The sequence below is a fragment of the Mirounga angustirostris genome, unplaced genomic scaffold (genome assembly GCF_029215605.1).
Source record: "Mirounga angustirostris isolate CCGP_5_RB_7025 unplaced genomic scaffold, mMirAng1.0.hap1 SCAF_14, whole genome shotgun sequence".
Taxonomy (NCBI): Eukaryota; Metazoa; Chordata; class Mammalia; order Carnivora; family Phocidae; genus Mirounga; species Mirounga angustirostris.
In genome coordinates, this window is record NW_026991722.1 from 27,144,191 (window position 1) to 27,156,902 (window position 12,712).

At 39.5% G+C, this 12,712-nt stretch overlaps 1 protein-coding gene across 5 annotated transcripts in view; it reads right to left on the reverse strand.

Annotated features, from left to right (window-relative positions):
• ARK2N (arkadia (RNF111) N-terminal like PKA signaling regulator 2N) overlaps window positions 1-12,712 on the reverse strand; it is a 93,329-nt gene that overhangs the window by 18,330 nt on the left and 62,287 nt on the right. For all 5 annotated transcript variants that reach the window (XM_064577651.1, XM_064577652.1, XM_045886777.3 and 2 more), the window contains one exon: window positions 3,345-3,471. In XM_064577651.1, coding sequence (XP_064433721.1) covers window positions 3,345-3,471 — 127 coding nt within the window. The remainder of the gene's footprint in view (window positions 1-3,344; window positions 3,472-12,712) is intronic.

Sequence of the window (12,712 nt, forward strand, 5' to 3'; positions counted from 1 at the left end):
TGAGGCTAGTAGAAGAAAAGGAAAAAGGACCAAGGACAAAGAAAAATATTGGCAGAGGGCCATAAATTAAAACTTCTGCAAAATTAAATGGGCACAGAGGAACTAGAGGTGCTGGAAAAGTCTCTATCTCATTGGCGAAGAACATCTTGTGAAAATAGACTGTCCCAAAATTAACATCTAGAAATGATAACATTTAGGTAACGTCCGGAGTTAATCACAGCAATACAAGACAGCCATAAAAGATGCATTCAAACCATTAGTTCAGAAGGCATGCTTTCTAGTCTATGACTAGATGAAACACAGAAACTAAGAGAACATATCAAAATCTAAATTTAAAAAGCAGGGAAAGATATTAACGTGCAGGAAAAGAAAAACTGTTAAAAAAAAAAAAAAAAAAAAGACACAACATAACTAGAACTACTGAGTCAATGTGAAACAAAATGCTTCCAATATGGAAAAATGGCAACGCAATTCAAGTCAGAGCAATCACAATCCCAAAGAGAACAACTCAAGAACCAAGTCTGAGTTTTTAAAAAACTCTCAGAAAGCCCACAGCAAGGTAGAATATCAAAAGAAAAAATAAGAACAGGACAACTAAATCCACACAAAACATCTATGCATGCACATCAAATTAGAAAAGATGTGGATCAAAACCTAAAACCTTTTTCCAAGCGATAACCCTGCCAGAAGCCCATCAATACTTCATAACTGCAACCCTAGACCTGTAAAAGAAATAAATTCCAGATGAGATACAGGCAGCCAAAGTGGTCACTCCGAAGCAACCAACAAGAAAGCTTCTCCCCCAACCTGCTTCTCAGATTTTTAATCTCAAATGGTTGAAAGATTGTCAGGTTTCCTCTAAAGAAAGTACTGGAAAAATGTTCAGAAAGACACGGAAGAACCAGTGAGACTCTATTCAGTCCTAGGCCCAAAAAGCAAAATAAAAGATCCCCTCAGAATGACACAGGAGTCCGTTCAAAGTACTCAAACAAAACTTGCCAACTGTACATTCTATCATATGGGCAGTATTCACCATCTCTGAGATTTCATAATCAATTTGTCACCTCTAAGATAGCATTTCCACAGGATTCAAACCAAAGGATCAGAATAAAACATATCTTGATTCAGAGCCTGTAAGGAAAAAGTCCTTGAAAGTAACATTACCTCATATTATTTACAACGTAGCCAGCCACTTAAGAGTGAACAAACAGGTCTACAGAGTAACATGACAATCTGGATAAAAGACCTATTAAGTAATAGTACTAGAGAAAGAGAAAGAGAGAGAGAGAGAGAGAGAGAGTGTGTGTGTGTGTGTGTGTGTGGTGGGTAAAAACTTAGAATTTAAATTTCCAAGTTTTAACAGAAATATAATGATAATTTTAACTCCAGATACCAAAATACTGGTAGAAAAAAAGAAGCTAAAGAGTTTATGATGGAAGAAAAGTTGAACAAAGAAGCCAAGAAGAAAGGTGGCTCACTCTGTAACACTTCTAGGCACAAGTAAACAGTAAAGAAGGGAGATCTGATAGAAGTTAATAGAGAACTGGACCAAGTAGTATGTCTCAGGGACAAAGAGATCAAGTAAGCAACATAGGTTATTACTTACTCTTTGCTACTTCAGTAGGAACACATGACTAATAGTGAATTAAAACATGAAATGTAACTCAAGAGGAAGTTGGTGAATGGATAATGTGCTCCTGGCAAAACTGAAGATAATTTACCTCTATCAATTTGTTAATAGGCAAGATAAGGTTTATAGTAGGGATTAAAGGATAATCATGTCTTCTATATTGTAAGGAACAACGGTGAAATAAATTATGGCAAACACATGCTAAAGTAAAGGAAAAAATCAGAAGCTCTATCCTCTCATCTGAGGGATAAGTCGGCATGTTTAACTCTGGTAACATCTGAGAACGGGCCACTTTTGGGGAGAAGACATATTAAAACAATGACTTAACTCTACATCCTTAAAGTCCCAACAGGTACAACCTGAAAAATGCTCTCCGAAACTACGATCAGTTCTCATTAAGACAAACGTAGCCTCAATTTACACACATGTGTATTTTGCCTGCACTCTCCACTCCTAAGTTCACCTTTTATATACATGACAGAAGAAATGCTGGTGAATGTTTTATTACCTTTCTACCCAAAGAATAAAATCAGATCTAAGAGCCAGGTAATGTAGATATTGTGTCATATGCCTACTTGGGGCAATCAGGAAATCACAACTTAACTCTTGTGGCCCAGGAGAAAAGTTGTTTGCTAATGTAGAATACAAATTTTCCCAAGTCTACATTTTTGTTCTCTAGTGTGTGTGTGAAATGTTCCTCAGGAGCACCTCTGAGAAGGCTATAACTGATTCTTAGGAACATTATCTTAAAGTGAGAGTCAGTACATTTTTTCTACAAAGGGGCAGAGGTAAGTATCTTGGGCTCTGAGGGCTATGAGGCATCTGCTGAAACTTCTCAACACTGTCACTGGAGTGCAACAGCCACAGACAATATGTAGATGAACAAATACGGCTCCATTCCCATAAAATTTTATTTATGGATAAATGCAATTTATTTGAATTTCTTTTCATATAATTTTCACATGTCACAAAACCTTCTTCTTCTTTTGATCTCCCCTCCCCCCACCCTTAACCATTTAAAAATGTAAACCAGTCTGAGCTTAAGGTCCATACAAAAACAGGCAGCAGACCAGATTTGACCTGTGGGCTACAGTTTGCTCACCCCTAAACTTAAACTTAAAGAATGACAAATTTCAAAAATTTTCAAATACTACACAAAGTTGACATCTTGTGGCTTTTTTTTAATCCTAAAAAAAGAGGACTGCCTGAGTCACATGAACATCACTAGAAATCTACTACGTTAGGAACAGACCAAAGTAACTCGCAAGTTTTAATGAAAGACAAGGAGAGAAACAAGCAATAGAGGTATGATGTCCGATGTATATTTCCCAATTGTTTGCTCCCAATATATTTCCAGATAAAGTGAAAGGCAAGAAAGTATGAATGACAGGGGGAAAAGTAGGGTGATACTTAAGCCATAAGAGAAAAATCTATCAAGCTATCTAGACATTTGCTAAAAATAAAAGAGGAAAACATCAGTTCTATTTCACATACATGTATGGTTGAAAAGTTTTTGATAGGAGACAATATGCAACACATTCTGAAGCTCATTATCACGTCTAATCAAAAAGCATTTTTTTAAGCCAAAGGAAGATGAGAGCTCCCACCATTCATGCCAGCCATGCCATGAGGACTACCATTTTCTTCTCACTTGGCTTCTGGTTAAAATCAAATTCACATTTAAAATATCAGAACGCTCCACTTAATATCCTACCTTGCATGTTCCTGAACTCCCACAATCTCCACTTCACTATCTGAAGAGGCAATATTAATTTCTTCATTGAGAGGTGCATTGCCACCTGATGTCTTGTCACTTGCTAGGAATCCTGGATCCAAATGACCTGAGAGAGAAGGGGGAAAAAATAAGCTCTACAGTTTGACTTCTTACAAGCAGCACGAACAACTCATTGACAGATTTCCCATCAAGGCTTAATCACAGAAACAGGACTGCTGTACGAGAGCTCACCAGAGTGAAACTGTCAAGTCTCTGGCTCTCTATTCCTTAGGAAGAAAAAAAAAAAACAACAACAACAACACATTGAGTACTTTAGTAAATACGTATATATAAACTGTGATAATACTCTATTATATTTTATTCCACAATGCTTTTTGCATTCAACTCCTGTCTGCTTTTAAATGACCTGTATAACAGGTCTGTCACCACCTAGAGGGCAACGGGGTTCTCTACTGCTTACCGGTGAATTTTAATAGAACAAAATTCTAAACCAGAAATGTTCAAAGGCATAAACGGAATAAATAACAGAAATACTCATTAATAACATATTTATACTGGAATGCTTTATGAAGGATTTAACAATTTTCTTTAAATTTTAAACAATTTTAACAGTCTTTCTCAAAAGGAATGGAGAGCTGACAAAATCTAAACCACATCTAAAAGAAAAAGCTAGAGGCAGATCAGTTTTTGTTCTGAGCAACTGAAATATAACCTGTACGTTGCTGATAGTTCTTATTAGACAGAAGGAAACCACATACTCTTGGAAAAGCATAACAACTTGTGGCACTGGGGCATGTAAGAACTTTTTCACAAGGGGCTTCACAAAGCATCTATTACATGGTGCAGTAAAACACATTCTCCAACGCACCGAAAACATGAGCTCTCTCAATAAAGGCTAAGAGCAAGCAGCAAAGTACACAGCAATATAAACAATTCTAACAAGAGTTAAAATAATTCAGTCTATGTACCCAGCTCTTAAGTGTTCTGGCCTTTAGGAAATTTAGAATATCTAGGAGTTATGAAATAAACCGAGTTGCAACAGGTACAAATTTTCAGTTACTCTTTAAAAGGTATTTTTATTTAAATATATTGTCATCTAACACAATATTATGTCTCTGTATCAAAAAAAAAAAAATCCTTGGAGCGCCTGGGTGGCTCAGTTGTTAAGCGTCTGCCTTTGGCTCAGGTTCCTGGGATCCAGCCTGGCATCGGGCTCCCTGCTCTGCGGGAAGCCTGCTTCTCCCTCTCCCACTCCCCCTGCTTGTGCTCCCTCTCTCGCTGTGTCACTTTCTGTCAAATAAATAAACAAACAAACAAACAAACAAACACTCCCCCTACCTGTGCTCCCTCTCTCGCTGTGTCTCTGCCAAATAAATAAATAAATAAATAAATAAATAAATAAATAAATAAATAAATAAAATCCTTGGTGACACCTCATATAAACTAGACCACGATCAGTAAGATTTTACACACATGACTCTCACTTCCCCCTCCCTCACCCCTTCACATCACTCATTCCAATGCTTCAAGGTCACTGAGAAACCTTGTACTTTCATACTCCTGAGAACTTTTAGTATAACCCTTTTGGAAAGTTACAGACAGTCCCAAAGCAAAAGCCTTCTAATTTTTAAACCCTCTGACCCTGTAGTCCCATCTCTGGGAATCTAGCCTAAGGGAAAAAACTTTAAATAAGCAAAATGCAATGATGTCCAAAGACAGTGACTACTGTCTACGTTAGAAACTTGGGGAAGTGGGGGCGCCTGGGTGGCTCAGTTGGTTGGGCAACTGCCTTCAGCTCGGGTCATGATGCCGGGGTCCTGGGATCAAGTCCCACATCGGTCTCCACCTGCTCTGCGGGGATCCTGCTTCTCCCTCTCCCTCTGCTGCTCTTCCTGCTTGTGCAATCTCTCTCAGTCAAATAAATAAAATCTTAAAAAAAAAAAAAAAAACTTGGGGAAGTGTATGCATAACACAGAAAGTGTCACATATAACACTATAGAAGTATTTTGGTGCTGGGTGAAAGCTGGTAAAAAGCAATCAAGTTTGAATATAACTGTGGGTCTTTTTTTTTTTTTTTTAACAATTCTTTAATATTATCTTTTTTTATTCGGTTGACTATGATGCATATGAGAAAACAGAAGACCACAAAGCTTAAAATGGCTCCCAGATACAACTGGTGATTGAGATTATATTACAGTCTGCAAGGGCTTAACTTTCTGTATTAAAGAACAGCAGAAATAGGATTCTAAATACTGGCAATGGGGAAATAACTGAATCCTATGAGCATATGAAAGGTGGCATTCACCAGACAAAACCCAGTTTTGTTAAATCTGGGGTGGTTGCTTAAATGGGGAGTACGTATGGCTAAGTCTTGATTTGGTAAACTCAGATTCTTGCTCTGACCCCAACACCTTGCTTGTGGCCAAGTGTTTTGTCCAATGTCCAGTTCAATGTTGAAGTTACAACTATTATCACACGCACTGTTCCTACTGCACTGCTAGGAAGGAATATATAGTCTTTTTTCAAGCCTTCAGCTTGTCCATATTCAATCTTTTGAGCAGCCCTGCTTTGTACAACTCTAACAATGTACCTCATCTATTTGTTCCTACAATAAATACTTGTTTATGACAGGCTATGCACTAGGTGCTAGGAATATTACGGAGAACAAAGACAGGAGGTATATAGTGTCGACCCTCAACTAGCTCACGATATACTCCGGGATTATAAAAAGCAGTCCATTATACTGTGACTTGAAAATTGCTCTGTTAGAGAAGCAAGGAGTACATTTAAAGACACAGAAAAGGGAAATTTCCCAGACTTGGGAATAATCGAGGACACAGAGCTCTTAGGGAAGAGTAGGCACAGGTGAGGGAAAGTAGCAATAAGGAACACTGTGTTGCCCTTTAGGGTATAAAAATTCAGCAAAATGTGGGGTAATGTAGTAAAAACAGTAATGGGAAATGAGGCTGGGAAAGTCAGCAGGGCTCAGAGGGCAAGGTGTCTGGACTTGACCTTGAGAAGTCAGAAACCACTGAAGAATTTAAGCAGTGACATGATCTGGTTTTCCATTTTCAAAAATTTCCTTTTGGAGTGTACAAATGGAACTAATATCAGGGCAGGGAATATGAAAGGCAAGAAAACCAGTTAGACTGCTATAGTTTCCTGGGTGAGAAATGACTACGGCCAAACTAGTAAAGAAACAAAATGGGGGGATACTATCTGTGTACGTGTACATACAGAGGGTTAGCAATGCTGGGAATCAGGCAAATCAACAAACAAACCTAGTAAAAAATAATGGCTAGGTTTCTGCTTCAGGTAACTGGACAGAGTTACAGTGCCCTTCAGTGAACCAATGAACAGATGAGGGTGGTTGCTTAGGACATGATGATGGCGTGCCTTTAAGATGTCCAACAGGCAGCTGGAGGTACTATTCTAAAGCTCAGGTCAGAGGTCTAGAGAGGAAATAAGAGTCCTCGGCAGTAGGTGGGAAGGTAAAGGGCAGCAGAGGAGTGAAGGAGGCCTAGAAGAGAACCCTGACAAACACCAATAATTAAGGATGGGCAGATGAAGGGGAGCTCACCAAGTTAAGTAAGAGGTAGGAAGAAAACCTTAAAATACGAAGCCAGGACACCATGGAATGAGCATTTCTAGGAAGAAGTGCTTATCAGTGCCCAATAGAGAGGTCCAATGAGAAGAGGGACTAGGTAGAGTCCACTAGAATCAGCAATAAGATGACCATACATGTACCTTGGCAAGAAGAGCCTCAGAGGAGTGACAGGGCTAAACCCAATGTAGCAAAACAAGGGGAAGAATAACGGAAAGGAAGAATATACACATTTTAAATAGTTTGGCTATGAAGAAAAAGGCAATAGGATAGTACCGAGAAAGAAAAATGAGTCTGAGGGAGAGGTATGTGTGTGTATGAAGAACTTTAAAAGATGGGAGAGACCCGGCCATATGCGGAAAAAAGGCAGAGCAGAAACAAGCATGATGGCAGAAGACTGAGGCAAGGTTCATCTGTGAAGAATGCGGCAAGGCCATGTGCAGAGCACAGGTGTGGGTGGGTAGCAGGATGAGGGTTCAGAAAAGTGAAGCAACCACTATGAAGACAGAACTGCCTAAGGAAAGACAGGATCTGCTGCGCAGCACTGACAGCCAGGGTGACGCTGCACATTAGGACGCTAACTCAACCCACGATTCTGCCGCTATTTGATTTTCTCCAGCTATGCTAAGCAGAGTGATACAGGTTCCAAGTGTGCGTCCAGGGATCAGACTATGCCAGCTAGGTAACAGGAAAGCCCACTCTATAGGGAGCTGGGCTTAAACATGCTGGAGCAGGGAAGAAGTGACGCTAGCAGGGGGCTGGCAAAGAGCCGCGTGATGGGTCAGTGAGGCGGAAGAACAGTATAAGGGAAGTTAACAGCATGAGAGTATACCAGAGCCCCCGTGGAAAAGGAGAAAGCAAGAGCAAGAGGCAGGAAGAAAACCAGTGATTATGAGAAGTAAAACATTGTAATTCTATCTTCTTGGCCACCCACAAACACAAGCCTCTGGGACCCATCCACTGCTCTCCTGTCTCATCCTCCACTCCACTGTTATTCTCCTTTGCTCCAGCCACCCATACTTACCTTCCTACAACTTTTCCACTGCCCTCTGGAATGCCAGATCCATGGAAAACTGCACTGAACTTTTCACCTCCCTGTGGAAATCTGACTCTCCTGAAAATGCCACCAACCCTGTAGTCCTTGGAAGCTGCTCCTACGCCACAGTTGGGGGACCAGAATCACTTACGAATACTGCCCTCCATCCTCACGTACAACACCAGCAGCCCCCACCTTCCAGAGCACTTCCAAATACTAACTACAGGACAGTTTCACCCCTCCATGGAACATTACTGGCACTGGGGTCAGTTTCTCTCTCTTTCCACTTTAAGTTCCTGCTACCATGATTACTTATGACTCTATGAGTGCTCGTTATTTATGTGGTCAACCACCCCCAAATTCTCCATGCCTACTCTCTAAGGAGCCAAGGCTCAAGAGGCACTTAAACTCCCTGTGGTTAGACTCACAGCAAGGGGCTCAGCCCTTACCATCCTAAAAATAAACAAGATAACTGAATTAAACCAAACTAAAAAGGCAGATTATAGGAATCATAGTTGCTATAACTAAACTACTCCTCCTTGATTACTCAAATCTTTTCAACAGTAATTAAGAAAACATGACAAGAATATGACACAATTAGTTCTTAGTATCTCTGTGCCCAGTTCTAACTCCAGAGTTCTAATTTTCTTAATTAATTTTTTTATCTGAGGGTAGCCTGCAGTTCTAATTTATAATTCCAACTTATGAAATGTTCTGTCTCAGTCACCAATATTTCTGAATAATCAATCTTTACTGATTAGGCCCCTCATCCTGACCCTATCACCTATAAAGCCTCACTTCAGATCTGGAAATATCTCTTTGCCTTCCTTTGTTTAAAGAAAGGGGAAGAACAAAAAAATAATAAAATAAAGGGGAAGAAATGAAAAATTACTATGCTTTTACTCACAATTCTACTATAGTATCTTAAGAAAAGGTAACTACCGTCAATATTTAAGATTCTTCTAACTTTATTCATCAATATGGATCCAGAAACTAGTATTTTACATACCACTTTCACATTATTACATCAATTCAAACCATTTTGTTAGCATGATTTGGGCCATAAAAATTGTAATCCCACCCTGCTGGCAATTACAGAACTTGTGTGATGTTCTAAAACTGATCACTTAAAATCAGGGTCGGCTCCTGTGGCCAGTATTTTTACTCTTTAGTCTAAAAATCAGTATAAAATGAAATAAGGGACACTGAGGTTAAGTGATGGGGGCTAAATACAAATTTCCTGGTGAATGTTAACTCTAGACTAATGATTGTGAGAGTTTTGCCACATCTCTTGTCAGAGCCATTAGATAAAATGTGCCACTCAGATAACAAGTCAGCTGTGACCCCACCAAGTTTATGGGACACCATGCTCTACAAGAGACACCAAGGCTTTCTCCAAGAGCCAGAAATATACCCCCTCTTCGGTCTATTTCAGAGCCAGGGCAATTAGTCCTTTTCTCTCAACGTAACCCTCTTCAGTATGTCATACATTCCTTTGGGAGCTCCTGTGCACAGCTTCACATTCTCTGGCCTTTGGGCCATCCTCCACTGTCAACCCTCCAACCCATGACCTCACAGGAATCCAGTGACAGAGCAATGGCTAAAACATACACAAAACGGAGCCTCAAAGATGCTCTGGGGTTCTCGAATACGGTCAGTGGCAATAATCTTTCCTGTTGCAGGACAAGAATAAGCCCTGTAGAAAAAGTGTAAATACCACAATTACCATATATTAAACTGAAAATAAATCAGAGGACTTATTTAACTATGGGGGCAGTTGGCTGTCTCTGTGCAGCTCTTTGGAAAGATAACTTCTTTCACTCTATGAGAAATTCTAAGTTTTTGTCCTCCCACTAAAGACCTTTTCAACGCACAAATCAGAAAGAAAACAGCATAAAATCGTAACTAAATTATCATGGCAAACATTTTCTTTCTGTCTTCAAAAGAAATAATGTAGCTACTTTTTAAATCACAAATCTGCTGGGTAAGAACTAGTCCAAAGCCGATCTGCAGCACATTAAAGGACAGGAGGACAGCGACACGTTAGGTATAAAAAAGGTTAGTATCTCAAGTCATCATTCGTTTAGCTTGAAAAGTGAATTATTACCTTGCATTTTTCAGTAAGAATGTGGAAAACAACTTTAAAAAGTAGGGCAAAAGAAGTCAGAGAACTAAAATCTTAGAGCTCGTAAGAACCAGGTAAAAACAAGCGAAACCCGACCAAATGTGATCTCCTTCACAAGACTGATACACTGACTTCAAAGTGCTATTAATAGAAACATGGCCATTCTGGTCTGATTATAAAAAGCCCTAGGCTAAGAACAGGAAACCCAAGATTTGTTTCTCTGCACTATAACTAGTGTTCTGGACAAATCAAGATCATCATCCCTATTTTAAGGATGGGAACATGCTCATGGGCCACCTTCTTGACAAGAAGGCTGATGGAAAAAACGTATCATTTCTGTAAAAGTTTTAATTTACGGGGGGGAGTTCACTCTAAATAAACTTTTATAAGCCTTCCATACCAAGAGTACTTCAGATTTCTGCTTGTTTTAGCCTTATCTACTTTTACATGTACAGTGAGCTACTACTAGCAATAAGTAAAAATTAAGCCATATTCCTATTTACTGATACCATTTCCTCAACATGTCCAACACAAGAGTTACCTGGGAGTGATTACTAGAAACAGATTTTCCAGACCCCATACCAGATCTACTTACAGAATCCTCAGGGAGAAATTTAGGATTCTGAATTTTTAGAAGTACCCTAGGTAATTTTTATGCTCAAGCTAAGTATAGGAAATTCCTGTGGCCAGAGCAACTCACTCCGGGACAGAACAGTAAATTAGAAATTCACTGATTAGGTCCATTAATCACTTCCTTACTCAGCCTACTTCAGCATACATACGCTACATAATGCTGGCCAGCACTCCTGAGGTCCTACCTTGTGCTGTATTCTGCACTAAGTATAGTAGAGACATCATTTCACCTAATGGGAACAATAACCTTTTTGGGATGGATACTAGTTTTATCCCGGTTTGCAGAGAAGAAAAATTGAGGCTTTATGTAATTTACCTGAGTTCACACAGTATGTAAGCGGCTGCTGGTTCAAACCAGGATGTTTGTTGGCAGCAGGCTGCTACCTACACTACACTGTTCAATTCTAGCATCAGGAAAGGAGAAGGAAACACATGACAACAGCTGAAATGGAAAGTTTAGGTCTTTTTTTGACCAGTGGCTTTCTGATTTCAATTATTTTCCTTGGTTAAAACTAAAACTGAAGAGGGGCGCCTGGGTGGCTCAGGCGTTAAGCGTCTGCCTTTAGCTCAGGTCATGATCCCAGGGTCCTGGGATCGAGCCCCGTATTGGGCTCCCTGCTCGGCAGGAAGCCTGCTTCTCCCTCTCCCACTCCCCCTGCTTGTGTTCCCTCTCTCGCTGTGTCTCCCTGTCAAATAAATAAATAAATAAATAAATAAATAAAGGGGGGGGCACTTGGGTGGCTCAGTCAGTTAAACATCTTTCAGCTCCTGATCCAAATGCATCAGACTCCCTGCTCAGTGGGGAGCCTGCTTCTCCCTCTCCCTCTGCCGCTTCCCCCACTCATTCTCTCTTTCCTTCCCTCCCTCCCTCCCTGTCTTTCTCTCCCTCTGAAATAAATACAATCCTAAAAAAAAAATTCAAACCATAAGAATGACCATCTCATTGATGCTAGAATTCAAATCTCAAAACTATAAACTGGCAAACAAGCATGAATTCTGTTAACATTTTGTTGTGGCACTGTAAGTATATTCAAAATTTGCGAGATGGGTTCCCACTAAGACAATTATATCAAGACCAGAGTGTATTATTAAGTTTTATCACTCACTACCTGCATTGTCAGATTTAGAAAAAAAGACTTTGAGCCAATATATGGCTTCATAAGAAAATGTGGTGAGGATCTGTTGAACAGTGATGATATACAAAAATCTACACACAATATGTGTGGCCCAATACATGCGTATGTTCTCTATATATTATATCCTAAAGAAACTAATCACATACGTGTACCAAGAGACATGTACAAGAAATGTTAATGGTAGCATCATTTGGAATAACATCCTAAATGCCCAATAAAGACAATGGGTAGGTCAACTATGATATATTCATACAGTGAATACTAAACAGCAGTGAAAAATGAATGAACTAGAGCTACACTTATCAACAAGAACAAAACACAAAATGTTGAAAAAAGCAAGTTACAAATCATTACGTTCAATATAATATCAATTAGTATTAAAACATGCTTGTTTACAGATACATAATAAATGCAGTAAAAATATAAAGAAACACACGGAATACCAAACATCAAATATACCAAATTCAAGACAGCTTTGGAATGGAGAGGGAAAAGGAAAGGGAACAGAGTTGAAGCTGTGGGTGTTTCCCTTACATATTTTTGTAATGTTTCATTTCTTAAGAATGGTGGCTCTTAAGAAGGTATCTGAGTGATATATTCTTTAAAAATTTGTGACTGAAATTCAAAAAAAACAATCAAAAATAGAATCAAGTACACAAAGGCTAGTGATGTTTTAAACAATCAAGCTAACAATTACTTGAATCTGAAAATGTGATGCTATCGGGGTGCCTGGGTGGCTCAGTCAATAAGCGTCTGCCTTCGGCTCAGGTCATGATCCCAGGGTCCTGGGATCGAGTCCCGCATCAGGCTCCC